General features: G+C 48.7%; 3 protein-coding genes across 4 annotated transcripts in view; 1 reads left to right on the top strand and 2 right to left on the bottom strand.

Annotated features, from left to right (window-relative positions):
* Positions 1-2,161: 2,161 nt before the first annotated feature.
* On the bottom strand, positions 2,162-3,905 carry LOC136588303 (trichohyalin-like). The gene is made up of 2 exons (XM_066587410.1): positions 3,525-3,905; positions 2,162-3,475 (listed from the first exon to the last, which is right to left on the bottom strand). The coding sequence occupies exons 1-2, from the start codon at positions 3,903-3,905 to the stop codon at positions 2,162-2,164; spliced, it is 1,695 nt and encodes a 564-aa protein (XP_066443507.1).
* Positions 3,906-3,928: 23 nt separating this feature from the next.
* Positions 3,929-4,522, bottom strand: LOC136588302 (cilia- and flagella-associated protein 251-like). Its single transcript, XM_066587409.1, has one exon. The coding sequence runs from the start codon at positions 4,520-4,522 to the stop codon at positions 3,929-3,931; it is 594 nt and encodes a 197-aa protein (XP_066443506.1).
* Positions 4,523-5,283: 761 nt separating this feature from the next.
* The window catches only part of RIPOR3 (RIPOR family member 3), a 116,289-nt gene continuing 96,032 nt past the window's right edge, over positions 5,284-25,540 (top strand). For both annotated transcript variants that reach the window (XM_066587696.1, XM_066587695.1), the window contains exon 1: positions 5,284-5,639. The gene's annotated coding sequence lies outside the window, so the exon portion shown is untranslated. The remainder of the gene's footprint in view (positions 5,640-25,540) is intronic.

Below are 25,540 nucleotides of genomic sequence, written 5' to 3'. Positions count from 1 at the left end.
TGCGTGTAAATAATGCGCTACTTTGATAGATCGGACTTTTTCAGACGCGGCGAGACCAAATATGTATTTTTGTTTTATTATTTAGATTCTTTTATTAGAATTACGGCAAAAGGGTTTTTGTTTTAAAACTTTTATTACCTTTTATTTTCTTTAGTAATTAAAAACGTCTTTTGACTTGCGCTGCTCTGATCGCTCCTGCAGCATGATGTCATGCCACAGCCTTATATCATACCGCGATCCGACAGGCTATCAGGCCTCCCAAGGGGATGGCTTGGTAGGTAGTCTTTCAGAAGGCCCCCAGCTGCCATGACATCCGCACGGCAACCCGCAACCTCATCGCAGGGGCGCGTGCAGGACATCCAATCATCGGTCAGGGAATTTAAATTGCGCTGTCAGAATTGACATTTAAAGGGTTAACAGCTCCAAGGAGTGGTGCAGAATATCTGAGCTGTTGCCAGCAGGTGTCAGCTGTAAGAAACAGCAGACACCCCCATTGTATGAAGGGAAATCGCCATGCGATTCCCCCTCCATACATGCCATGAATCTGCAGGACATAACTCTACAATCTGGAGCGTTAAGGGGTTAAAAGATACAAAACTCTACAAATATGCTGCGAACACCTTGCATGAGCCCCCCCCCCCCCCCCTTGTGTCTGAGCGGACAGAATGTGTATATCTTCTCTGTTCTGCCGGAGCCCCATCTGGCCTTCTTCTCTGTCCTGCTGCAGCCCCTTCTGGCCGCCGTTTTCTTCTTCTCTGTCCTGCTGGAGCCCTTTCTGCCCATCTTCTTCTACTCTGTTCTGCTGAAGCCCCATCTGTCATTCTTCTTCTCTGTTCTGCTGCAGCCCCTTCTGTCCGCCTTCTTCTTCTTCTCTGTCCTGCTGGAGCCCCTTCTGTCCTTCTTCTCTGTCCTGCTGGAGCCCCTTCTGCTCATCATTTTCTTCTTCTCTGTTCTGCTGGAGTCCCTTCCGTGCTTCTTCTTCTTCTCTGTTCTGCTAGAGCCCCTTCTGTCATTCTTCTCTGTCCTGCTGGAGCCCCTTCTGTCCTTCTTCTCTGTCCTGCTGGAGCCCCTTCTGTCCTTCTTCTCTGTCCTGCTGGAGCCCCATCTGTCTTTCTCTGTTCTGCTGGAGCCCCTTCTGCTCATCATCTTCTTCTATGTCCTGCTAGAGCCCCCTCTGGCCGCCTTCTTCTTCTCTGTCCTGCTGAAGCCCCTTCTGGCTGCCTTCTTCTTCTCTGTCCTGCTGAAGCCCCTTCTGGCTGCCTTCTTCTTCTTCTTCTCTGCCCTGCTGGAGCCCTTTCTGCCCATCTTCTTCTTCTCTATTCTGCTGGAGCCCCTTCTGCTCATCATCTTCTTTTGTGCCCTGCTGGAGCTCCTTCGGGCCTTCTTCTCTATCCTGCTGCAGTCCCTTCTGGCCGCCTTCTTCTTCTTCTCTGTCTTGCTGGAGCCCTTTCTGCCTATCTTCCTCTTCTTTGTTCTGCAGAAGCCCCTTCTGTCCTTCTTCTTCTCTGTCCTGCTGGAGCCCCTTCTGTCCTTCTTCTTCTCTGTCCTGCTGGAGCTGCTTCTGTCCTTCTTCTCTGTCCTGCTGGAGCCCCTTCTGCTCACCATCTTCTTCTTCTCTGTCCTGATGGAGCCCCTTCTGTTTTTCTTCTTCTCTGTCCTGATAGAGCCCCTTCTGTTTTTCTTCTTCTCTGTCCTGATGGAGCCCCTTCTGTTTTTCTTTTTCTCTGTCCTGCTGTAGCCCCTTCTGTCCTTCTTCTTCTCTGTCCTGCTGAAGCCCCTACTGCCCATCTTCTCTGTCCTGCTAGACCCCCTTCTGGTCTTCTTCTCTGTCCTGCTGGAGCCCCTTCTGTCTTTCTCTGTTCTGCTGGAGCCCCTTCTGCTCATCATCTTCTTCTATGTCCTGCTAGAGCCCCCTCTGGCCGCCTTCTTCTTCTCTGTCCTGCTGAAGCCCCTTCTGGCTGTCTTCTTCTTCTTCTCTGTTCTGCTGGAGCCCCTTCTGCTCATCATCTTCTTCTATGTCCTGCTAGAGCCCCCTCTGGCCGCCTTCTTCTTCTCTGTTCTGCTGAAGCCCCTTCTGGCCTTCTTCTTCTTCTTCTTCTTCTTCTTCTTCTTCTTCTCTGTCCTGCTGGAGCCCTTTCTGCCTATCTTCTTCTTCTCTATTCTACTGGAGCCCCTTCTGCTCATCATCTTCTTCTGTGTCCTGCTGGAGCTCCTTCTGGCCTTCTTCTCTGTCCTGCTGCAGTCCCTTCTGGTCGCCTTCTTCTTCTCTGTCTTGCTGGAGCCCTTTCTGCCCATCTTCCTCTTCTTTGTTCTGCAGAAGCCCCTTCTGTCCTTCTTCTTCTTCTCTGTTCTCCTGGAGCCCCACCTGTCCTTCTTCTTCTCTGTTCTCCTGGAGCCCCACCTGTCCTTCTTCTTCTCTGTTCTGCTGGAGCCCCATCTGTCCTTCTTCTTCTCTGTTCTGCTGGAGCCCCATCTGTCCTTCTTCTTCTCTGTTCTGCTGGAGCCCCATCTGTCCTTCTTCTTCTCTGTTCTGCTGGAGCCCCATCTGTCCTTCTTCTTCTCTGTTCTGCTGGAGCCCCATCTGTCCTTCTTCTTCTCTGTTCTGCTGGAGCCCCATCTGTCCTTCTTCTTCTCTGTTCTGCTGGAGCCCCATCTGTCCTTCTTCTTCTCTGTTCTGCTGGAGCCCCATCTGTCCTTCTTCTTCTCTGTTCTGCTGGAGCCCCATCTGTCCTTCTTCTTCTCTGTTCTGCTGGAGCCCCATCTGTCCTTCTTCTTCTCTGTTCTGCTGGAGCCCCATCTGTCCTTCTTCTTCTCTGTTCTGCTGGAGCCCCATCTGTCCTTCTTCTTCTCTGTTCTGCTGGAGCCCCATCTGTCCTTCTTCTTCTCTGTTCTGCTGGAGCCCCATCTGTCCTTCTTCTTCTCTGTTCTGCTGGAGCCCCATCTGTCCTTCTTCTTCTCTGTTCTGCTGGAGCCCCATCTGTCCTTCTTCTTCTCTGTTCTGCTGGAGCCCCATCTGTCCTTCTTCTTCTCTGTTCTGCTGGAGCCCCATCTGTCCTTCTTCTTCTCTGTTCTGCTGGAGCCCCATCTGTCCTTCTTCTTCTCTGTTCTGCTGGAGCCCCATCTGTCCTTCTTCTTCTCTGTTCTGCTGGAGCCCCATCTGTCCTTCTTCTTCTCTGTTCTGCTGGAGCCCCATCTGTCCTTCTTCTCTGATCTGCTGGAGCCCCTTCTGTTTTTCTTCTCCTCTGTCCCGCTGGAGCCCCTTCTGCTTATCATCATCTTCTTCTCTGTTCTGCTGGAGCCCCTTCTGTCCTTCTTCTTCTTTGTTCTGCTGGAGCCCCTTCTGTTCTTCTTCTTCTTCTCTGTTCTGCTGGAGCCCCTTCTGTCCTTCTTCTCTGTCCTGCTGGAGCCCCTTCTGCCTATCCTCTTCTTCTCTGTCCTGCTGGAGCCCCTTCTGTCCTTCTTCTTCTTCTCTGTCCTGCTAAAGCCCCTACTGCCCATCTTCCTTGTCCTGCTGGAGCCCCTACTGCCCATCTTCTCTGTCCTGCTGAAGTCCCTTCTGGTCTTCTTCTCTGTCCTGCTGGAGCCCCTTCTGGCTGCCTTCTTCTTTCTCTCTTTCCCCCGGTGGAGCCTTTTCTGCCTATCTTCTTCTTCTGTGTCCTGTTGGAGCCCTTTCTGGCCTTCTTCTCTGTTCTTCTAGAGCCCCTTCTGGCCTTCCCCTCTGTTCTGCTGGAGCCCCTTCTGGCCTTCTTCTCTGTCCTGCTGTAGCCCCTTCTGGCTGCCTTCTTCTTCTTCTCTGTCCTGCTGTAGCCCCTTCTGGCTGCCTTCTTCTTCTTCTCTGTCCTGCTGGAGCCCCTTCTGGCTGCCTTCTTCTTCTTCTCTGTCCTGCTGGAGCCCCTTCTGCCCATCTTCTTCTTTCTTCTCTGTCCTGCTAGAGCCCCTTCTGTCCTTCTTCTTCTTCTCTGTTCTGCTGGAGCCCTTTCTGTTCTTCTTCTTCTTCTTCTTCTTCTTCTTCTTCTTCTTCTTCTTCTTCTCTGTCCTGCTGGAGCCCCTTCTGTTCTTCTTCTTCTCTGTCCTGCTGGAGCCCCTTCTGTTCTTCTTCTTCTCTGTCCTGCTGGAGCCCCTTCTGTTCTTCTTCTTCTTCTCTGTCCTGCTGGAGCCCCTTCTGTTCTTCTTCTTCTTCTTTTTCTTCTTCTCTGTCCTGCTGGAGCCCCTTCTGTTCTTCTTCTTCTTCTTCTCTGTCCTGCTGGAGCCCCTTCTGTCCTTCTTCTTCTTCTCTGTCCTGCTGGAGCCCCTTCTGTCCTTCTTCTTCTTCTTCTTTGTCCTGCTGGAGCCCTTTCTGCCCATATTCTTCTTCTCTGTCCTGCTGGAGCCCCTTCTGGCCTTCTTCTCTGTCCTGCTGGAGCCCCTTCTGTCCTTCTTCTTCTCTGTCCTGCTGAAGTCCCTTCTGGTCGTCTTCTCTGTCCTGCTGGAGCCCCTTCTGGCTTTTGCTCAGGAAAGTACAGTGACATTTTTCCAAACCCATGCGGGTGCGCAAACATGTGATGGTTGATGTACCCTAACCATATGTGGAACACTGCTAATTGCCAGGAGGGGCTTGCACTTTAAGAGTTCCTGCACTTTTGCCGTCGTCAGTTTTCAGCTTCTTGTAGGTGTAGATGGCCCCATATAGTGCTAAGCCGAGGAGTGCTCAATGTAAAAGCGCAGGTGTTCTTTAAATAGCAAGTCAGGGTTCTGACCGGAGATTATCGGTTATCTGTATGTTCCGGCGCAGCGGTTGCCGCACGGTTAGGCTGCACCAGCAGTGTAGCCGACAACCCCGTGAGGTCTGTGCAGTTTGCCAATAATGGAGGGATTGCTAGCCGTATATTGTATACGGGCGTCCTTACATGTCATCGGGAAACCCCTTAAATCACCATCCGAGGGAAATCACAGGAATGATTGAAATGCTCATTAACCCTTCTCTGCCCACAGATCAGCTTCTGAGGATGGACAGCAGCAGGCGCCCCCCATTGTGGTGTCTATTCAGCGTCTTCCAGAAGGGCCTGGTAAGTGGCTGCACTTGCATTATGGATATGAACCTGGCAATGAAAGGGTTGACTAGTGCGGAGTAAATTCCTTTATATAAGGGTGGGGGGGGTTCGTGTTTTTCACTATTTCTCGCTGCATCGTCTGTTTGTGATTAAGCATTGAGCAAAACCCAAGTAAATAGAGTACAAAAAAAATAATCATCCCGTCTGCCTGTCGGTCCGCCAACGAGCACCATAGGCAGCAGCGAAGCTCGTCGGGCCGGTGATTAATAGCAGAGCCACGGCTACAAGTTCTGCATGTCCTTCCAATTAGCTGCACTTTCCCAGTCGCCATGCCAGATTTAGGGGGGTAGTGCAGGGGAGGGGGTGCCTTCTACTCCCATCAGGCAGTGTGACAGAGGTACACAGCACCCCTCCTCCCCTCCATCCTCCTCCTCCTCCTCGTCCCCCCATACTATAGCCGTGCTGCAGCAGCGGACATGTGCTGAGCTGGCTTTCATGATAAGGTGGTTATCTGCGCGCTGCATGGATGACAACTCCAAGTAAACAGCACTCCGCTGGAGGCCACTTACCGCCGGACACACTTACAGGCTGAAGCTTCCAGAGCCACCGGTAAGTACACACTGTCACTGACCTGCGGGGCACAAGCAGCAGGAAGGCACCACGGATACAGGGCATTAGCATGAGCAGCGGGTAGCGCCCGGCGCCCATGACCCAATTAGACACAGATGCAGAACTCCCAAACCTCAGCCAGAAGTTTTCACATTGGAGACTCGTGAGTCTTCCTGGCAGAAGGCTTCATTGTGCTGAAGGTTCTGCTTTCACACCTACTTTGTGTTACCTCAGTATTTTCAGATCTCTGCTTGCTGTCAGTAAATGGGAACACTGTTTACATACAGAGGGGTGAGGGGGTTCTCCTGCATTGACTTATTGTTGATCGACGGAGGTCTGCCACTCTGGCCCCCAGTAATCCGCTGCCGGTGTGGATGGGCTGGATGCTGAGCGCTCCGTACACCTTGCGGTGGAAGCTGCAGCCGGCTTACTGCAGTGTGTATGCAGCTCTGTCTGCACTGATAGCAGCTGATCGCTGGGGGGCCTGAGCAACAGACCCCCCAACGAGCAACTGGAGATGACCTCTTCTGGGGATACATGATTGATGGCTGAAGGGATTGTCAGCTTGTAAACTAGTGATGCCATATACATTGGTTCGGCAGAGGTCCTTCACCAGGGACCACCACTGGTCAGCTGATGTCTGAGGTGGGGGGCTCATGCACTCTGCTGACTTCTGCAGGAACCATTAAAGTGAATGAGAAATTGGCCTGCAATACCAAGTCTCGCCACTACAGTGAGAACGGGGCTGCAGAAATCAGCTCACTTCATGATAGCACTGACCCAGCAAACAGCTGTTCGGTGGGGGTCCCAGGAGATGGCCCCCTGCTAATGTACTATTGATGACCTATCCTGAGGATAGGCCATCACAAGTTAACAACCCCTTTAAGTCCTGGAAAACCCCTCAGGGCTACCTCCACCGAGCACAAATATTCTTTTGAATGGGGTCATACACATGAGCAATTTATGTATTATTTCCTCTGCAGGAAACCCATTGCAGTGAGTCCTATCTAGCTGCAAGATCTCGCAGCGCCGGCCACATTGTGTTTAGTGCAGCTGGTGGCAGCAGCGCCGGCCCCATTGTTTTTTTTTTAGTGCAGCTGGTGGCAGCAGCGCCGGCCACATTGTGTTTAGTGCAGCTGGTGGCAGCAGCGCCGGCCACATTGTGTTTAGTGCAGCTGGTGGCAGCAGCGCCGGCCCCATTGTTTTTTTTTTAGTGCAGCTGGTGGCAGCAGCGCCGGCCCCATTGTTTTTTTTTTTAGTGCAGCTGGTGGCAGCAGCGCCGGACACATTGTTTTTTTTTAGTGCAGCTGGTGGCAGCAGCGCCGGACACATTGAAAGCAATGGGAGAAATTCTGTGATCCTCTGCTGCAGCTTTGACAGCCAAGGCGGGGATTCCCCCCATCCCCACAGTGATGGAGGCTGTTCTCGCATGAAAACGTTTCGCATCCTCAGGGCTTTCACATGGATGGCGAGCGCAATATGGAGGAGGGATTCACAGCCTGATATCGCCCTCGCCGTGTGAAGTTGGCGTAAGGCCATGTTCACATACTGTGCATTTGCCACCGATTTTTTTTTCTTCTTTGTTTTCTAAAATGGGCTTTAACAAATCCACGGCTACTGGTGCGGACCTGGTGTGGATCTGGTGTGGATCTGGTGCGGACCTGGTGCGGACCTGGTGCGGACCTGGTGCGGATCTGGTGTGGACCTGGTGCGGATCTGGTGTGGACCTGATTTGGATCTGGTGCGGATCTGATTTGGATCTGGTGCGGATCTTAGTGGATCTGGTGCGGATCTGGTGCAGATTTCAGTCTTTCTGTTGCAGACTATGGCAGAAATTAAATCTATGGCAGTAAATCCGCCCAGACGAGGCTGTAGTTGACAGGCTGCAGGTCCAGCATCCGCTCCACAGGTCGGTATCGCCACCTACTTTGGGGTCACGCAGTGCGGCCGAGGTGCTTTTCTTGCTACTTTACTGTATAGCGCTCTGCTTTGGGGCCCGTTCACACAGGCGCATCTTTTGTCCGGCTTCCGTCCATATTTGTTGATGGCGGACCATAGACCCGTTGAATCACATTGGGGTATTCAGGCAGGGGCCATTAATTTGGGCTAGATCTCGGACCAGAAGTCTATGGGGGTGTAAAACGCAGCGCAAACAGTCTGTTGTTCATGGACCAAAGCTGCATGGAACCGTGTGAAGGAGACCTTAGTGGGCATCACCAGCGCCAACTGCGGGTAAACCAGCGCGGTGTGTGCAGTGCGGCTCTCCAGTACCGCATCTACACTGCAGAGGGCCTACACTGCGGCCGTCAGTCAGCCTTGGGGTAAAGCCACCGAAACATTGTAGGTATGGAGGTATGGAGGACGGCGGTGTGCCAGGTGCCTGACTCTACGGTGGGCTTTACTGCGCCCTCAGGCGAGCCCGTCAAGAACGCGCCTCCAGTAACTGGATATGCGAGGGTTAAATACGAGCGGTTTTACTCGTCACCGAAGGAGCGAATCTAGGGAATGTTTTTGGAAACCAGAGTGGCGCCGTACATGTGAGGGGTTTGTCACCACCTACTACATGTGTGCGCGGCCGCGGGGTACGCGGTGAATGGAGGGCAAAATGCCAATGGAGTTTCAATAATACATAGACAGCGGCGCATGGAGACGCACTGCGTACGGTGTGGCTGTATACACTTGTGAAGGCTGCGTATGATACGCTGTCCCTGCGCCGTACGCTGCGGACAGACGGTGTTTTCATCTGCAACCGGCTATGAAACCGAGCGGGAATTAACAGTCCCGCTGCGACTTTCCGTGTGCGGTAGGCGGCCCCGCCCACTACACCGGCAGCCATATACGGTCTCTGCCGGCAGACCCGGTATTTACGTATATCAGTGAGACGGCGGGCCGCGGACATGAGGTCTCAGACGGTGCAGATAGGACATGCGGCTTTCGGCTGGGTCTGTACGTCGCATTAGTGTGCTGTAGGACAATAACCGCGTTTACACTGCATTGTCTCCGGGCAGCAATGTTGGTCGTCCGTTTTTTACCGACGGCGCCGCTGCGGGTCGCCCCGCGGTTAGTGTTAGCTTGGCTGGGCCAGTTTCACACAGGCATTGGTCAGAACGCCACATTGTCAAACAGCGTTTTTAGGCTCCCCGTTATTGCAGTGAGGGGTGCGGAGCGTTAAGATTCGCAAAAACGCACTAAAATAGAGAAGAACGCAACCAAAAAGCGCAGCGCCGGAAACGCTCATCGGTGAAACCCCATTAAAATCACTAAGTAAAGCCTGTGAGAGCGGCCTGAGCGCGCTGGACCGCAGACACGGCTCTCGAAACGGCGTAGATGGGTTGCGCTTAGCATAAAGGGAAACGCACAGTCGTCTGCCAATAGCCGTATACCGCAGGCCGTTGTCATCCAGTTGTCGGCTGCAGCCAACACAACGCAACCGCTAGTCGTGCAAAAGCTGCGACAAAGCGGACTGAACAGGTAGAACTCGCTGATCACTGATGAATTCTTGCTACACCATTCCACTGCAGCACATCGCAACCTCCACTGCAGTAACAGTCTCTCCGGTGACTGATGCATAATACACTGCAGCACTTTGCAACCTCCACTGCAGTAACAGTCTCTCCGGTGACCGACACATAGTCTTCTAAGAATAGACTGCTATGTGAGAGACGTCCGGAGCGCCTCATCCATCACCCTCCCGTGTGTTTACCTAAAAGTTCAACTGAAATGATGAAGTATCAACACTGGGCAAATACAGCGATCGCTCATCACTATAATCACCGCTATAACTGTACCTGCGGGCGAACCGCAGACCAATGCAAGATACAGGGGAGGTAACAGTTGTGTTAGGCTATATGCTTGTACATAGGAGGCAGTATTATAGTAGTTATATTCTTGTACATAGGGGGCAGTATTATAGTAGTTATATTCTTGTACATAGGGGCAGTATTATAGTAGTTATATTCTTATACATAGGGGGCAGTATTATAGTAGTTATATTCTTGTACATAGGGGGCAGTATTATAGTAGTTATAGTCTTGTACATAGGGGGCAGTATTATAGTAGTTATATTCTTGTACATAGGGGCAGTATTATAGTAGTTATATTCTTATACATAGGGAGCAGTATTATAGTAGTTATATTCTTGTACATAGGGGGCAGTATTATAGTAGTTATATTCTTGTACATAGGGGGCAGTATTATAGTAGTTATATTCTTGTACATAGGGGGCAGTATTATAGTAGTTATATTCTTGTATATAGGGGGCAGTATTATAGTAGTTATATTCTTGTACATAGGAGCAGTATTATAGTAGTTATATTCTTATACATAGGGGGCAGTATTATAGTAGTTATATTCTTGTACATAGGGGGCAGTATTATAGTAGTTATATTCTTGTACATAGGGAGCAGTATTATAGTTGCTATATTCTTGTACATAGGGGGCAGTATTATAGTTGCTATATTCTTGTACATAGGAGCAGTATTATAGTAGTTATATTCTTATACATAGGGGGCAGTATTATAGTAGTTATATTCTTGTACATAGGAGCAGTATTATAGTAGTTATATTCTTATACATAGGGGGCAGTATTATAGTAGTTATATTCTTGTACATAGAGGACAGTATTATAGTAGTTATAATCTTGTACATAGGAGCAGTATTATAGTAGTTATATTCTTATACATAGGGGGCAGTATTATAGTAGTTATATTCTTGTACATAGGGGGCAGTATTATAGTAGTTATATTCTTGTACATAGGGAGCAGTATTATAGTAGTTATATTCTTGTACATAGGGGGCAGTATTATAGTAGTTATATTCTTGTACATAGGGAGCAGTATTATAGTAGTTATATTCTTGTACATAGGAGCAGTATTATAGTAGTTATATTCTTGTACATAGGGGGCAGTATTATAGTAGTTATATTCTTGTACATAGGGGGCAGTATTATAGTAGTTATATTCTTGTACATAGGGGGCAGTATTATAGTAGTTATATTCTTGTACATAGGGGCAGTATTATAGTAGTTATATTCTTGTACATAGGGGGCAGTATTATAGTAGTTATACTCTTGTACATAGCAGCAGTATTACAGTAGTTATATTCTTGTACATAGGGGGCAGTATTATAGTAGTTATAGTCTTGTACATAGGGGGCAGTATTATAGTAGTTATAGTCTTGTACATAGGGGGCAGTATTATAGTAGTTATAGTCTTGTACATAGGAGGCAGTATTATAGTAGTTATATTCTTGTACATAGGAGGCAGTATTATAGTAGTTATATTCTTGTCCATAGGGGGCAGTATTATAGTAGATATATTCTTGTACATAGGAGCAGTATTATAGTAGTTATATTCTTGTACATAGGAGCAGTATTATAGTAGTTATATTCTTGTACATAGGGGGCAGTATTATAGTAGTTATATTCTTGTACATAGGTAGCAGTATTATAGTAGTTATATTCTTCTACATAGGATGCAGTATTATTGTAGTTATATTCTTGTACATAGGGGGCAGTATTATAGTAGTTATATTCTTGTACATAGGGGGCAGTATAATAGTAGTTATATTCTTGTACATAGGAGCAGTATTATAGTAGTTATATTCTTGTACATAGGGGGCAGTATTATAGTAGTTATATTCTTGTACATAGGGGGCAGTATTATAGTAGTTATATTCTTGTACATAGGGGGCAGTATTATAGTAGTTATATTCTTGTACATAGGGGGCAGTATTATAGTAGCTATATTCTTGTACATAGGGGGCAGTATTATAGTAGTTATATTCTTGTACATGGGGGGCAGTATTATAGTAGTTATATTCTTGTACATGGGGAGCAGTATTATAGTAGTTATATTCTTGTACATAGGGGACAGTATTCTAGTAGTTATATTCTTGTACATAGGGGACAGTATTATAGTAGTTATATTCTTGTACATAGGGGGCAGTACTATAGTAGTTATATTCTTGTACATAGGAGCAGTATTATAGTAGTTATATTCTTGTACATAGGGGGCAGTATTACAGTAGTTATATTCTTGTACATAGGGGGCAGTATTATAGTAGTTATATTCTTGTACATAGGGGGCAGTATTATAGTAGTTATATTCTTGTACATAGGAGCAGTATTATAGTAGTTATATTCTTGTACATAGGGGGCAGTACTATAGTAGTTATATTCTTGTACATAGGAGCAGTATTATAGTAGTTATATTCTTGTACATAGGGGGCAGTATTATAGTAGTTATATTCTTGTACATAGGGGGCAGTACTATAGTAGTTATATTCTTGTACATAGGAGCAGTATTATAGTAGTTATATTCTTGTACATAGGGGGCAGTAATATAGTAGTTATAGTCTTGTACATAGGGGGCAGTATTATAGTAGTTATAGTCTTGTACATAGGGGGCAGTATTATAGTAGTTATAGTCTTGTATATAGGAGGCAGTATTATAGTAGTTATATTCTTGTACATAGGAGGCAGTATTATAGTAGTTATATTCTTGTCCATAGGGGGCAGTATTATAGTAGATATATTCTTGTACACAGGAGCAGTATTATAGTAGTTATATTCTTGTACATAGGAGCAGTATTATAGCAGTTATATTCTTGTACATAGGGGGCAGTATTATAGTAGTTATATTCTTGTACATAGGGGGCAGTATTATAGTAGTTATATTCTTGTACATAGGGGGCAGTATTATAGTAGTTATATTCTTGTACATAGGGAGCAGTATTATAGTAGTTATATTCTTGTACATAGGGAGCAGTATTATAGTAGTTATATTCTTGTACATAGGGGGCAGTATTATAGTAGTTATATTCTTGTACATAGGGAGCAGTATTATAGTAGTTATATTCTTGTACATAGGGGGCAGTATTATAGTAGTTATATTCTTGTACATAGGGGGCAGTATTATAGTAGTTATATTCTTGTACATAGGAGCAGTATTATAGTAGTTATATTCTTGTACATAGGGGGCAGTATTATAGTAGTTATATTCTTGTACATAGAAGCAGTATTATAGTAGTTATATTCATGTACATAGTGGAGCAGTATTATAGTAGTTATATTCTTGTACATAGGAGGCAGTATTATAGTAGTTATATTCTTGTACATAGGGGGCAGTATTATAGTAGTTATATTCTTGTACATAGGGGGCAGTATTATAGTAGTTATATTCTTGTACATAGGGGGCAGTATTATAGTAGTTATATTCTTGTACATAGGAGCAGTATTATAGTAGTTATATTCTTGTACATGGGGGGCAGTATTATAGTAGTTATATTCTTGTACATGGGGGGCAGTATTATAGTAGTTATATTCTTGTACATAGGGGGCAGTATTATAGTAGTTATATTCTTGTACATAGGGGGCAGTATTGTAGTAGTTATATTCTTGTACATAGGGGCAGTATTATAGTAGTTATATTCTTGTACATAGGGAGCAGTATTATAGTAGTTATATTCTTGTACATAGGGGGCAGTATTATAGTAGTTATATTCTTGTACATAGGGGGCAGTATTATAGTAGTTATATTCTTGTACATAGGAGGCAGTATTATAGTAGTTATATTCTTGTACATGGGGGGCAGTATTATAGTAGTTATATTCTTGTACATAGGGGGCAGTATTATAGTAGTTATATTCTTGTACATAGGGGGCAGTACTATAGTAGTTATATTCTTGTACATAGGAGCAGTATTATAGTAGTTATATTCTTGTACATAGGGGGCAGTAATATAGTAGTTATAGTCTTGTACATAGGGGGCAGTATTATAGTAGTTATAGTCTTGTACATAGGGGGCAGTATTATAGTAGTTATAGTCTTGTATATAGGAGGCAGTATTATAGTAGTTATATTCTTGTACATAGGAGGCAGTATTATAGTAGTTATATTCTTGTCCATAGGGGGCAGTATTATAGTAGATATATTCTTGTACACAGGAGCAGTATTATAGTAGTTATATTCTTGTACATAGGAGCAGTATTATAGCAGTTATATTCTTGTACATAGGGGGCAGTATTATAGTAGTTATATTCTTGTACATAGGGGGCAGTATTATAGTAGTTATATTCTTGTACATAGGGGGCAGTATTATAGTAGTTATATTCTTGTACATAGGGAGCAGTATTATAGTAGTTATATTCTTGTACATAGGGAGCAGTATTATAGTAGTTATATTCTTGTACATAGGGGGCAGTATTATAGTAGTTATATTCTTGTACATAGGGAGCAGTATTATAGTAGTTATATTCTTGTACATAGGGGGCAGTATTATAGTAGTTATATTCTTGTACATAGGGGGCAGTATTATAGTAGTTATATTCTTGTACATAGGAGCAGTATTATAGTAGTTATATTCTTGTACATAGGGGGCAGTATTATAGTAGTTATATTCTTGTACATAGAAGCAGTATTATAGTAGTTATATTCATGTACATAGTGGAGCAGTATTATAGTAGTTATATTCTTGTACATAGGAGGCAGTATTATAGTAGTTATATTCTTGTACATAGGGGGCAGTATTATAGTAGTTATATTCTTGTACATAGGGGGCAGTATTATAGTAGTTATATTCTTGTACATAGGGGGCAGTATTATAGTAGTTATATTCTTGTACATAGGAGCAGTATTATAGTAGTTATATTCTTGTACATGGGGGGCAGTATTATAGTAGTTATATTCTTGTACATGGGGGGCAGTATTATAGTAGTTATATTCTTGTACATAGGGGGCAGTATTATAGTAGTTATATTCTTGTACATAGGGGGCAGTATTGTAGTAGTTATATTCTTGTACATAGGGGCAGTATTATAGTAGTTATATTCTTGTACATAGGGAGCAGTATTATAGTAGTTATATTCTTGTACATAGGGGGCAGTATTATAGTAGTTATATTCTTGTACATAGGAGGCAGTATTATAGTAGTTATATTCTTGTACATGGGGGGCAGTATTATAGTAGTTATATTCTTGTACATGGGGGGCAGTATTATAGTAGTTATATTCTTGTACATAGGGGGCAGTATTATAGTAGTTATATTCTAGTACACAGGGGCAGTATTATAGTAGTTATATTCTTGTACATAGGGGGCAGTATTATAGTAGTTATATTCTTGTACATAGGGGGCAGTATTGTAGTAGTTATATTCTTGTACATAGGGGCAGTATTATAGTAGTTATATTCTTGTACATAGGGAGCAGTATTATAGTAGTTATATTCTTGTACATAGGGGGCAGTATCATAGTAGTTATATTCTTGTACATAGGAGGCAGTATTATAGTAGTTATATTCTTGTACATGGGGGGCAGTATTATAGTAGTTATATTCTTGTACATGGGGGGCAGTATTATAGTAGTTATATTCTTGTACATAGGGGGCAGTATTATAGTAGTTATATTCTAGTACACAGGGGCAGTATTATAGTAGTTATATTCTTGTACATAGGGGGCAGTATTATAGTAGTTATATTCTTGTACATAGGAGCAGTATTATAGTAGTTATATTCTTGTACATAGGAGCAGTATTATAGTAGTTATATTCTTGTACATAGGAGCAGTATTATAGTAGTTATATTCTTGTACATAGGAGCAGTATTATAGTAGTTATATTCTTGTACATAGGAGCAGTATTATAGTAGTTATATTCTTATACATAGGGGCAGTATTATAGTAGTTATATTCTTGTACATAGGGGCAGTATTACAGTAGTTATATTCTTGTACATAGGGGCAGTATTATAGTAGTTATATTCTTGTACATAGGAGCAGTATTATAGTAGTTATTCCTTGTACATAGGGGGCAGTATTACAGTAGTTATATTCTTGTACATAGGGGCAGTATTATAGTAGTTATATTCTTGTATATAGGGGGCAGTATTATAGTAGTTATATTCTTGTACATGGGGGGCAGTATTATAGTAGTTATATTCTTGTACATAGGGGGCAGTATTATAGTAGTTATATTCTTGTACATAGGGGGCAGTATTATAGTAGTTATATTCTTGTACATAGGAGGCAGTATTATAGTAGTTATATTCTTGTACATAGGGGGCAGTATTATAGTAGTTATATTCTTGTACATAGGGGGCAGTATTATAGTAGTTATATTCTTGTACATAGGGGGCAGTATTATAATAGTTATATTCTTGTACATAGGGGGCAGTATTATGGTATTTCCATACTTTTACTAGGGGTGGTTTCCGTCAGTGCTACAGGCTTTGATTTTAGTAGCAGTGTGGCGCACGCTCTATTGGCCATCTACTCCCATCTGTGTTCTTGGTATTGTTGGGGTCTCAATACCCCCTCAGTTTATTATTTTGGCAGTTCATGCCTCTGGCTGGATACCCCGTTACATTCCTGTTGCCTAGATAGTCTGTAACACACTTGTGCAGTCTTCTCCTTCAGGTTATAACATCATCCTGACAGTACGCAGCTACGGCTAGAATTGTGTGTTTTGGGGTAACCAGTGTGGTCTGTCGCCCCCCTCGGAGCACTTATGGTTAATGAGCGCTGGGTTGGCATTGTTTACACAGTTTATGCCGCTAGTGGATAAATCTGGACAGTTTTGTTTGCAAGAATTAGAGCCAGGAAAATGTTTGTGCCGGTTGGCAGCCGCCCAGTGTCAGCGATCCGCCGCTGCGTGTGCCAGACCCCCCGGACCTCCTGCGGGCTCTCTGTCCGTCGGTGGCATGGGACATCCTGTGGCCGGCCTTCTATCCAGCGCTGCGATCTCAAAGGAGGTATCGTGGGGAATGGGATGGGTGACCTCGCGTCAGTCTTAAAGGAGACACAAAGGGTGAAGGCTCAGTTTGAAGCTGCTTCTCCTCAAGTCTTCTGGGATCAGTAGTGTTTTATGTCTCCTGGGTTTCGTCCCGCTCAATGTTAAAAGGGAACCTAGCAGGCTTTTGAGTGGTGGGCCGTGATGGTACAAGGGGCTGCAGGTCCGGGTGGAGCCAGTAGGGGGCAGAACGCCCTTAGTAGTATTAGTTCTACCATCCTGTTTGGAGAATCCAGAAATACAACTCATGTTGCTAATTTGTAAGTGTATTAATAGTTTGCACCAGTAGTAGCTTTAAAGGTGGTCTCATCTCTGGGACCCCCAACCCACCCACATAGGCAGCTGCTGTATCTAGTTGGAGAATGAATACGGCGATGGCCGCACAGGCATGGCCCCGTCGTAATAAGTTCACTGGGAGCGTCCTGCAGATGTACCCCTGTGCAGCCGGGAATACCGCTAAATACAAACAGCCCATACTCGCCCACATTGCTGCCCCCGCTCCCTCCAGGCAGTGCGACTAGAAGATCGCTGCTCCCAACCACTGGCCTCGGTTGTACCAACATGGAGGTGAGGGGTCAGACGCTGCGATCACACTACCGAAAAGTGAGAGAGAGGCCAGAGTGACGGGGAGCAGGCGAGGAGCAGGCGCGGAGCAGGGGTGAGGACCGGGTCATGGAGCAGACGAGGAGCAGGCGCGGAGCAGGGGCGAGGACCGGGTCATAGAGCAGACGAGGAGCAGGCGCGGAGCAGGGGCGAGGATCGGGTCATGGAGCAGATGAGGAGCAGGTCGTGGAGGAGGCATGGAGCAAGCGAGGACTGGGTCATGGAGTATACAGGGAGCAGGCCTGGAATAGAGCGGTTGGAGGAGCAGCATCTGCCCCCATCAGCAGCCTTGCTGCACTGTAACAAATGTAAGAAATGCAATTATTCATTTTTTGCCTGGATGCAACATCCACGTCCCCAGGTGGGTTGGGGGACCGCTCAGTTCTGCATGCAGGTGGGTTGGGGGACCCCTCAGGTCTGCACATAGGTAGGTTGGGGGACCCCTCAGTTCTGCACGCAGGTGGGTTGGGGGACCACTCAGTTCTGCACGCAGGTGGGTTGGGGGACCCCTCAGTTCTGCACACAGGTGGGTTGGGGGACCCCTCAAGTCTGCACGCAGGTGGCTTGGGGGACCCCTCAGGTCTGCACACAGGTGGGTTGGGGGACCCCTCAGGTCTGCACGCAGGTGGGTTGGGGGACCCCTCAGGTCTGCACACAGGTAAGTTGCAGGACCCCTCAGGTCTGCACACAGGTGGGTTGGGTTCCACATGTACGACTGATTTAAGTCGCGTCTTCTGAACACTCGTCTGGATGGTTTCTGCTAAAGGTCGCTGCAGGTAAAGCATCCCTTTAAGAGGGCCCCCAGTCATCCCGGCCGTCTCTTCTCTGCTCTCCGTAAACAGATTTTATGATCATTTTCCATTTCCTCGCAGATGCTTAGTGGAGCAGAACCGTGAGATGTAAACCCTCCTTATTTGTGTGTTGGGAGCCAAGCGCCATGCATTTCCTGCGCCGCCGTGTAATCACACCCCGGGCAGATGGCGCTGTGTACGTTACGCCGCACACACGAGACAAAACACGGGGGGCCGCCGTTGTACAGATGGGGTCTGTCTTGTGTTACTCTCTTGGCTTGTACCTTGTCCCTCTGTCCACATGTATGTATCTCCGGACCCCATCACCATGCTGGTAGCTTACTGCCCTCCGTGAAGCCGTGTCTACAGATCGCTGCCCGGAGCCCCTTGTGGAGCCACAGGAAGTAATAAACCTTCTCCGTTACCCAATAAGATGTTGGGCTTCCCTGATGCGAGCCGCGGCCTCGTCCGCAGCCGCTGGAGCGTTGGACGGCGCCATCATCTGGATCTCCACCCACCCAGAAGTCGCACCTTTCCACACTGACGTTCATCCTGGAGGAGCCTCTTCTGGTCTCACTATAACATGTGCCTGCACCAACCGAAGAGTGACTGCAAAGAGCGCCCCCCATCAGGATATAACATGGAGTGACGATGGACGGTCAGCGACTATGGGATGACCCATGGAATAAGTGCACCGCCTCTAACCCTTCCTGCACTGGTCAGTAATAGTCCATCATACTTCGTACCAGTACTGACCAGTAACGGTGCCGGCTCAGGAGCCGTGCCCAAGACATCATGTAATACAGCCGGCACCCGCCGGGATAGAGAGAGCCTCAGGCCCGGCTCTTGACGCCAGTCGCTGCTGACCACAGGCGAGGAAGCGTCCTCCGTCAGCAACTAGCAATGTCATTGCAGAGGGCCAAGCGGATGCAGTTATCGCTGCAGGACCAAGGGGCCTCTCAGTTTGTCAGAACTGTCGGAGTAATAGAATAGTTCTAATAGCTGAGTGATCCTGGGGTCACGGGTTCAACCGCAGGTCACCGCTATGAAGTGGCTGGTGTGGTGACTTTACTGCGACGTCCCCGGCACCCGCAGCAGCGCTGACCACTTCCACGTGGCCTGTTTAGTGGCAGCACGCTTGCTAGAGACCACCAGGTACCCGCTGAAGGAGACTCTGTGAGCGCACAGACTGGGCAGCTGAGAGGCCGTGCGGCATCCCTGATCAGCTGATTACAAGTCCGGATCCAGACTGACGGCATATTCTGCCGCTACAAATAAGCCTGCCCCGAGGCGGGAAAATCGTGCGAGATATATGCGCTGCGGGACACACGGACTTCTCACAAATGTGAACTGCGCGCAAATATTTTACGGCAGCGTAAAGTGGAAAACAAGTTGCAGCCTGTTCTATCTTGTGCGCGCTCTCGCATCGCAGCGCCATTGTTATCAATGGGAGGAACTCCAGGATCGTCTACTGCGGCCGTGACGGCGGCGCCAGAGCATCCCCGCAGCGAGGAGAGGATGTTTCCCATGAAAACGCGTTGCATCGACAGGTATTTCACATGGGGGGAGCGCGATATGGGTGCGGGATTCACAGACCACCTGCAGTTAGCCTCAGGCTGGGTTCACACGGGGAAGATGTGCTGCAGCAGATCCGCAGCGGTTAGTCTGCCGCAAAACCCAGGCGGATTTTATCGCGTATTTTTGTGCGTCATTTACTTCCTCTATTGCGCAGGTGAACGCCGCAGCGTGCGGACGGCATTCTTAAGATCTCATCCACTTTGCCGCTACTGTAAAGGCTGCGAAGGTTTCTTCCACAGCAGCCCGCCTGTGTGACCCGGCCGAAAGGGGTACTTCAGGCAGCGCCTGCCGGGACGCACCGCGGTTGGAACGGAGCAGTGCTACTACTCCGACCCCGGGGGGAGTACCAGCGGGCACTGCCTGGAAAATCCTTTTAATGTCGCGGAGTGATTCCCAGCCTGGGAGCCCCTGATGTAGACTAAGGGCGGCTTTAGGTGGCATAACTACGGCCTAAATAGCCGCCTGATAGAATGTTCGCAGTAGCTACGAGCGTCTGACAAGCGAGGATTCGTTAACTAGCCCCTTCGTTTCAGTTCACCTAAAAGTAGTCGCAGCCTGATTATCGTCTGGTGTAAACGGGTAATCGTCATCCTTCAATGAGGAGCCAACACGTTTGCGGGGAGGGGCGCTTGCTCCATGTGCGCTTCTCATTGAATGCTGATTGGCTCCCGTGGACTTTGCTTCCCCACTTAATACTCATTCGTTCCGAAACGCCCTAAATCCGTGCGCGTGATCCTGGGCTGAGTAGTCGCTGCCGGCCCTTGCAGGAACACTTGGTGCTGCCGCCTCTTGAAGCCGCGCGTTCACCGCTTGCACATATTTACGTGCGTTCAGTGGACTCGGCGCCCAATGGACGTGCGTTGGGAATACTCGCCTGCCGAAGAACCTCCGCTCCGCTGTCTAGTCGGCCCAGTAGAGCATCCGCCCGTTTGGTTTCCAGCCCTTACCTCTTTGTAAGAGCGCGCCGGAGAGATGGAAGCGCAGAACACCAGCGGCCGTTCTTGGATGGCGCCGTGGATTTCCAGCCAAGTGAACGGGACGCTTTTTACTCTGAACTTGCGGCAGACTTTATATGGTACCTGCAATGCGAACGCCGCCGTAGGCATGTGCAGCGCCCTGCTGGGACTGTCTGCTCCGGCTGGATCCCCAAATGGGGGTGACAACAAGTTGCGCTGTGTGGGAGGACCGAGGTGACGGTTATAGCGCACTCCGTGGTGCGCGGTTCCCTGCTGCTCCGCAGTGATGGCGGCGTTGCCCGGCACCCGTCGGTCACCCTCGATGGAGCAGATCCCGCTGTTTCTTGTAACGGGAGACGTGTGGCGGGGTCTGCTGTCTGGAGGACGCAGCTCATATGTTGTGGCAACTCCTTGTCCAGATTAGTGAGATGATCGGCGCCGCCGGCAAGAATTCACCAACTCATTGTTTTTGGAAAATAGCGCTGCATAAATACGAACCCTTAAAAGGGAATCGCTGCGGCCGGTCAGATGGGCCCCCGGCGGGGCAGATTTACCTCCTGCTTATCTGCATCTTAGAGGCGGTATTAGGGGGTCCTCCGCAGACTTCTTGTAGCAGAAACAGTCAGCAAGCTTGTAGATAGACACCTCCAACAGCCTGAGGCGATATAGTGCCGGGACAGGGGTCCTCCCTATAGCGGATGACACTACCTAGAATGCTAATCAGTTGGGTCTGTGCAGATGGTGAACAAGCAGGGGATGCAGCGAGATAGGGGGAGTGTTCACAGCTTACACACTTATCACATGTCCACAGGATATATCATGTATGTACACAGTGACTCCACCACCAGCAGAATAGTGAGTGCAGCTCTGGAGTATAATGCAGGATGTAACTCAGGACAATCCCCCTGCGCGGAGAGCGGTGCAGCAGCAGGTGACGGCCGGCGAGCTCTACATCGCAGCACAGAATGTGAAGCTGTTTGTCCGGGTGTTTTTTGTGTTATAATCACCTGCGGTTCCCAAAAGTTACCGCCGCCCGCACGCCTCACAATGACAGCGCTCCTTAGCCCGCAGAACCCCAGCAACTTGGGGAGCTGGCCTTCTTCTGGGGTCGGCTGACATATCGGGAAGTGAATGCGCTCTGAACGAATGATTTCCTCCTTAGACTTGGAACGTTTCCACAAGTAGTGCATTTAGTGGATGTGACTGCGCCGCTCGCTCCTGCGGGGAATGTGACTGCGCCGCTTGCCCCTGCGCGCGGGGGGTGTGTGTGTGTGTGTGTGTGACCGTGCTGCTCGCTCCTGCGGGGGATGTGACTGTGCCGCTCGCCCCTACGGGGGGTGTGACCGCGCCGCTCGCCCCTGCTGGGGGATGTGACCGCGCCGCTCGCCCCTGCTGGGGGATGTGACTGCGCCGCTCGCTCCTGCGGGGGATGTGACTGCGCCGCTCACCCCTGCGGATCGGACCGCCTCGCCCCGCTCAATGCTTGCCCATCGGATGAGTGCTCGGTCCGGTCGGTCTGACTAAAGGCTGAAATGCTGCTGAATGTTGGATCTCCATTCCGAGGCCCTAAAACCGGACCAAAATGTCATGTTTTGTGGACTTTACCAGCAGCGATGTCCCCAGACACATCCGAGTAACGTCGTCCCAGCGCAGCGGTGGAGGAGGTCCGCTGCATCGGCTTACCGGGAGATCTGTTGGTCAGTGACCTTTACGCATCTGAAGCCTCGTGAAGGAGCGCGGTGTGCGCCACTCTTGGCTGTCCTCCGCACATGTCGTCTCCCAGTAACAGGCCTCGTACCGGCGGTTGCATCGGCTCCGCCAGCAGATTTGCGATGTGTCCGCGGTCTTACTGACAGCCGAGTGCTTTCATCTACAAGCATCTGTCAGCACCAGAGCCGCTGCGGTTCCTGATCCTGCGGCCGGGCGGATCCCGAGCGCTGCCAGCGAACATTCTCCTCCGACTGACAACTCCCAGCGGCTGAACGCCAGAAATCCGGACCCGGCAGATCGACGCCCGTTCGCTGCACTTAAGGCCTTTCACACGGGACGATTATTATCACGAGTCCGGTCAGTGTGTGATATCCGTGTAAGAGATACCGCTCACTGTTCGCTCACTGTTCGCTATCGGGGACTTTCAGGCGGCATAAAAACCATCGCTGGATCCTGGGATTCTCGCTGCGTGAAAAAATAGAATGTGAAGCTCTGAGCAAGACGCCCGCGATCCGGCGGTGATCTACCTGTCTAAACACTCACCTAGCGGTGACCTCAGCGCTCATGCAGCCGTTTAGACGACGGCCGCTTCGTGTAAGAGGGACACAATAGAATTTGACTGACTACATTGATTTTGTAAGGTGCAAGCGAGATGGTATAACGGCGCTGCAGAGAATAGGCGAGATGGTATAACGGCGCTACTGCACGATGGTATAATGGCGCTGCAGAGAAAAGGCAAGATGGTACAATGGCGCTGTGGCGAGATGGTATAACGGCGCTGCAGAGAATAGGCGAGATGGTACAATGGCGCTGCGGCGAGATACTATAATGGCGCTGCAGAGAATAGGCGAGATGGTATAACGGCGCTGCAGAGAATAGGCAAGATGGTATAACGGTGCTGCACACAATAGGCGAGATGGTACAATGGCAGTATAAAGGGGCTAAGGGTGCCCATGTCATATAAGTGGGGTGGGGGTGCCTTTTGGGGGCCCATCCCATTATAGGGGGACGTGGTGCCTTATGGGGGCCCATCTCATATAAGGGGGTTGGGGGTGCCCTATTGGGGCCCATCTCATAAGGTGGGGGTGCCTTATGTTCCCATCTGCTGCTCTCGGTCTGTCCATCCTCCACACCATGCTCGGGCTCTTGTACGCGGGGTGATAAGCCACTCAGGGGGAACCTGAGGGATTGGTTCGGTGATACAACTGGAGGAGAGGACCGCCTGCTGCGACGAGCGCGATGGACGCTTGCTGCAGTTTATTTCATTTTGTGCATCTTGTAAAGCTCACATTAGTGATGCAGAGGATACACAGGTAGGTACCTGCAGGGACGGCACTTACCTAGTCAGGCCGCCGTTGGGGAATAATAAGGTTACTTATGGCGAGATGCGTTATTTGTATCGCTGTTCGCTGTCCGTTTATGCTTTAGTACAGATTTACTACATTATGGCGGCGCCTGTGTCATTTGTACTTATATGTTAATGGCTACATAGTAGCGCAGCGCACTGAATTATCATTCGGGGCATTAAGTGGAGGGAGCGCTCCGGACGTGCGCCTGCGGGATCCGTGTTTCTTATTGGCTGCATCACATGTTGTTGTGTTACATGAAAGTATTTCAAAACTGGACTTGATGCTCCACATAAAATGTTTGATCTGCAGCGGGTCTCTTCCACGCCGAAACTGCGAATAGCGGCCCAAGATACGTCTGATTAGCAGTGGCCTTATGAGGGGGTTCACAGGGTCCGGCCCTTCCAGTGTTGGGGTGCGTTCACACATTGCAGAAACACCACTCCGACCGGCGCCTCCGCAGCGTGTGAGCGCACCCTGAAGGGGTTGTAAAGGATTAGCAAAACATGGCAAGCAACAGTGCCCCACCTGGGTATATCTGGTGTTGGAGATCAGCCCATTTGCTGCAATACCACAGACCACCTGTGTACAAGTGGGGCACTGTTTGTTCTTCTAGGAAGCTGCCCAGCTACTTGTAATTCCTCCGCAGATTGCCTGACTACCTTCTAAATCTTAGCACATCCAGTGACTAATGTAGTAACTCCCCACCCAGATGACGAGCCGGATGAGGACTGGCAGACTGCGAGGAGCCGGAGCGCTATGGGAACAACATGGCGAGCGGCTCCGTCCGTCAGATCTCCGAAGACCAACAAGAAAGTTTTAGCATTTTACAAGTTTGTTTAGCGGCCTTGTATTTAAATGAGAACAATCTGTCTGGAGGCTCCGTCCCTCCGCAGAGTTACCGCCATTCCTTACTGACGGGGGGGGGGGGGGGGGGGATCTTTCCGCGAGAACAATTTATGTTTTTTTTTCCCAGCGCACGAGCCAAAATAATTAAAGAGCGCTAACGAACGCCGCGAAGCCAAAAGCTGTCCATCAGCCGTAGCCGCCATCCACTTCCCATCACCTGTAGGCAGCGCCCGCGCTGCCAGCTATTGGCAACTAATCAATTAGAGGAAAGGCGAAGCCTGCAGGTATCGGCACCGCATCTAATGGTTGGGCCGGAGACAGACGCCATACCAGACTGCCATTGGCATAGTGAGAGAAGGTTTCGGGGAGCGGCTCTCGGGCCCGTTCTCCTGAGCAGACTCCGGCCGTGTAACGCGTAGCGCTACAGGTCGGGGCGATCGGTCAGGATGAGTTACTTGCTGTAGGAGCGCCAATTCTTCTCGGTTTCCTGTTAGAATGCCGTAATATTTCTTACCACGAGACGCGTCTACAGCAGAGCGGTAGTTATATCGCAGGCACGGTTTATATAGCGCCAACATAGTCCGCAGCGCTGTACAGATCAGAGGGAACGTGTGCGGACATTACTTATGAGGAAGGATCGATAGCCGCTGCTGCTGTGACATCCTGGGTGTTTGTAACAATGTATCATATCTACAGGATGACCTCGCTTCTCTTGCTGCGAACAATCACATTACATGCAGGTTACTGGAATGATAGGGGGGCACAAGAGCTTACAGTCTGTGAGCGTTGGCACGGGGGCGCAGTGCTTGTTCTGTTCGCAATCTTGTATATATACCGGGTCCGGTGGATGGAGCCGCTCACCAGCTGCTATGTACAGATATGAGGGGTGTAGGGGGTATAATGGGATGAGGGAAGTCGAGGCCTGAAGGGGAATGTAGAAGAGCGGTAAAGGAAGAGGAGTTAGCTGATGGATGTGAGCGATGTGTTTTTAGGGCTCACATATAACTGTGATGTTAGTAAGTAACCTGATTGTCTAGGGTAGCGCATTCCAGGAAGGAGCTGCAGCTCAGGAGAACCCTGAGGATCCCTGTAGATACACTGAAGGAGCAGTCAGAGAGGTCGGAGGAGAACCAGTGTAGGACAGAGTCCTTGAGGCTGATGGAGTGAAGCATAGCAAGGAGGTGTCGTTATGTATGGTGTCTAATGCTGGATGTCCCGGAGGATCTGTAGAGATCGGTCCGCTTTAGATCTAACCACCAGGAGATCGTGTGACTCTTTCATAAGGTAGA

This window comes from Eleutherodactylus coqui, chromosome 13 (assembly GCF_035609145.1).
Source record: "Eleutherodactylus coqui strain aEleCoq1 chromosome 13, aEleCoq1.hap1, whole genome shotgun sequence".
NCBI lineage: Eukaryota > Metazoa > Chordata > Amphibia > Anura > Eleutherodactylidae > Eleutherodactylus > Eleutherodactylus coqui.
This window is presented reverse-complemented; position numbering and strand designations above follow the sequence as displayed.

Excerpts from the sequence above, each read along its gene's own strand:
- LOC136588303 (XM_066587410.1), bottom strand. The coding sequence starts at position 3,905 with ATGGGCAGAAGGGGCTCCAGCAGGACAGAGAAGAAGAAGAAGGCAGCC. Across the intron at positions 3,476-3,524 it reads CAGGACAGAGAAGATGGGCA|GACAGAGAAGAAGAAGAAGG; the intron begins GTAGGGGCTCCA and ends GGGCTTTAGCAG.
- LOC136588302 (XM_066587409.1), bottom strand. The coding sequence starts at position 4,522 with ATGGGTTTGGAAAAATGTCACTGTACTTTCCTGAGCAAAAGCCAGAAG.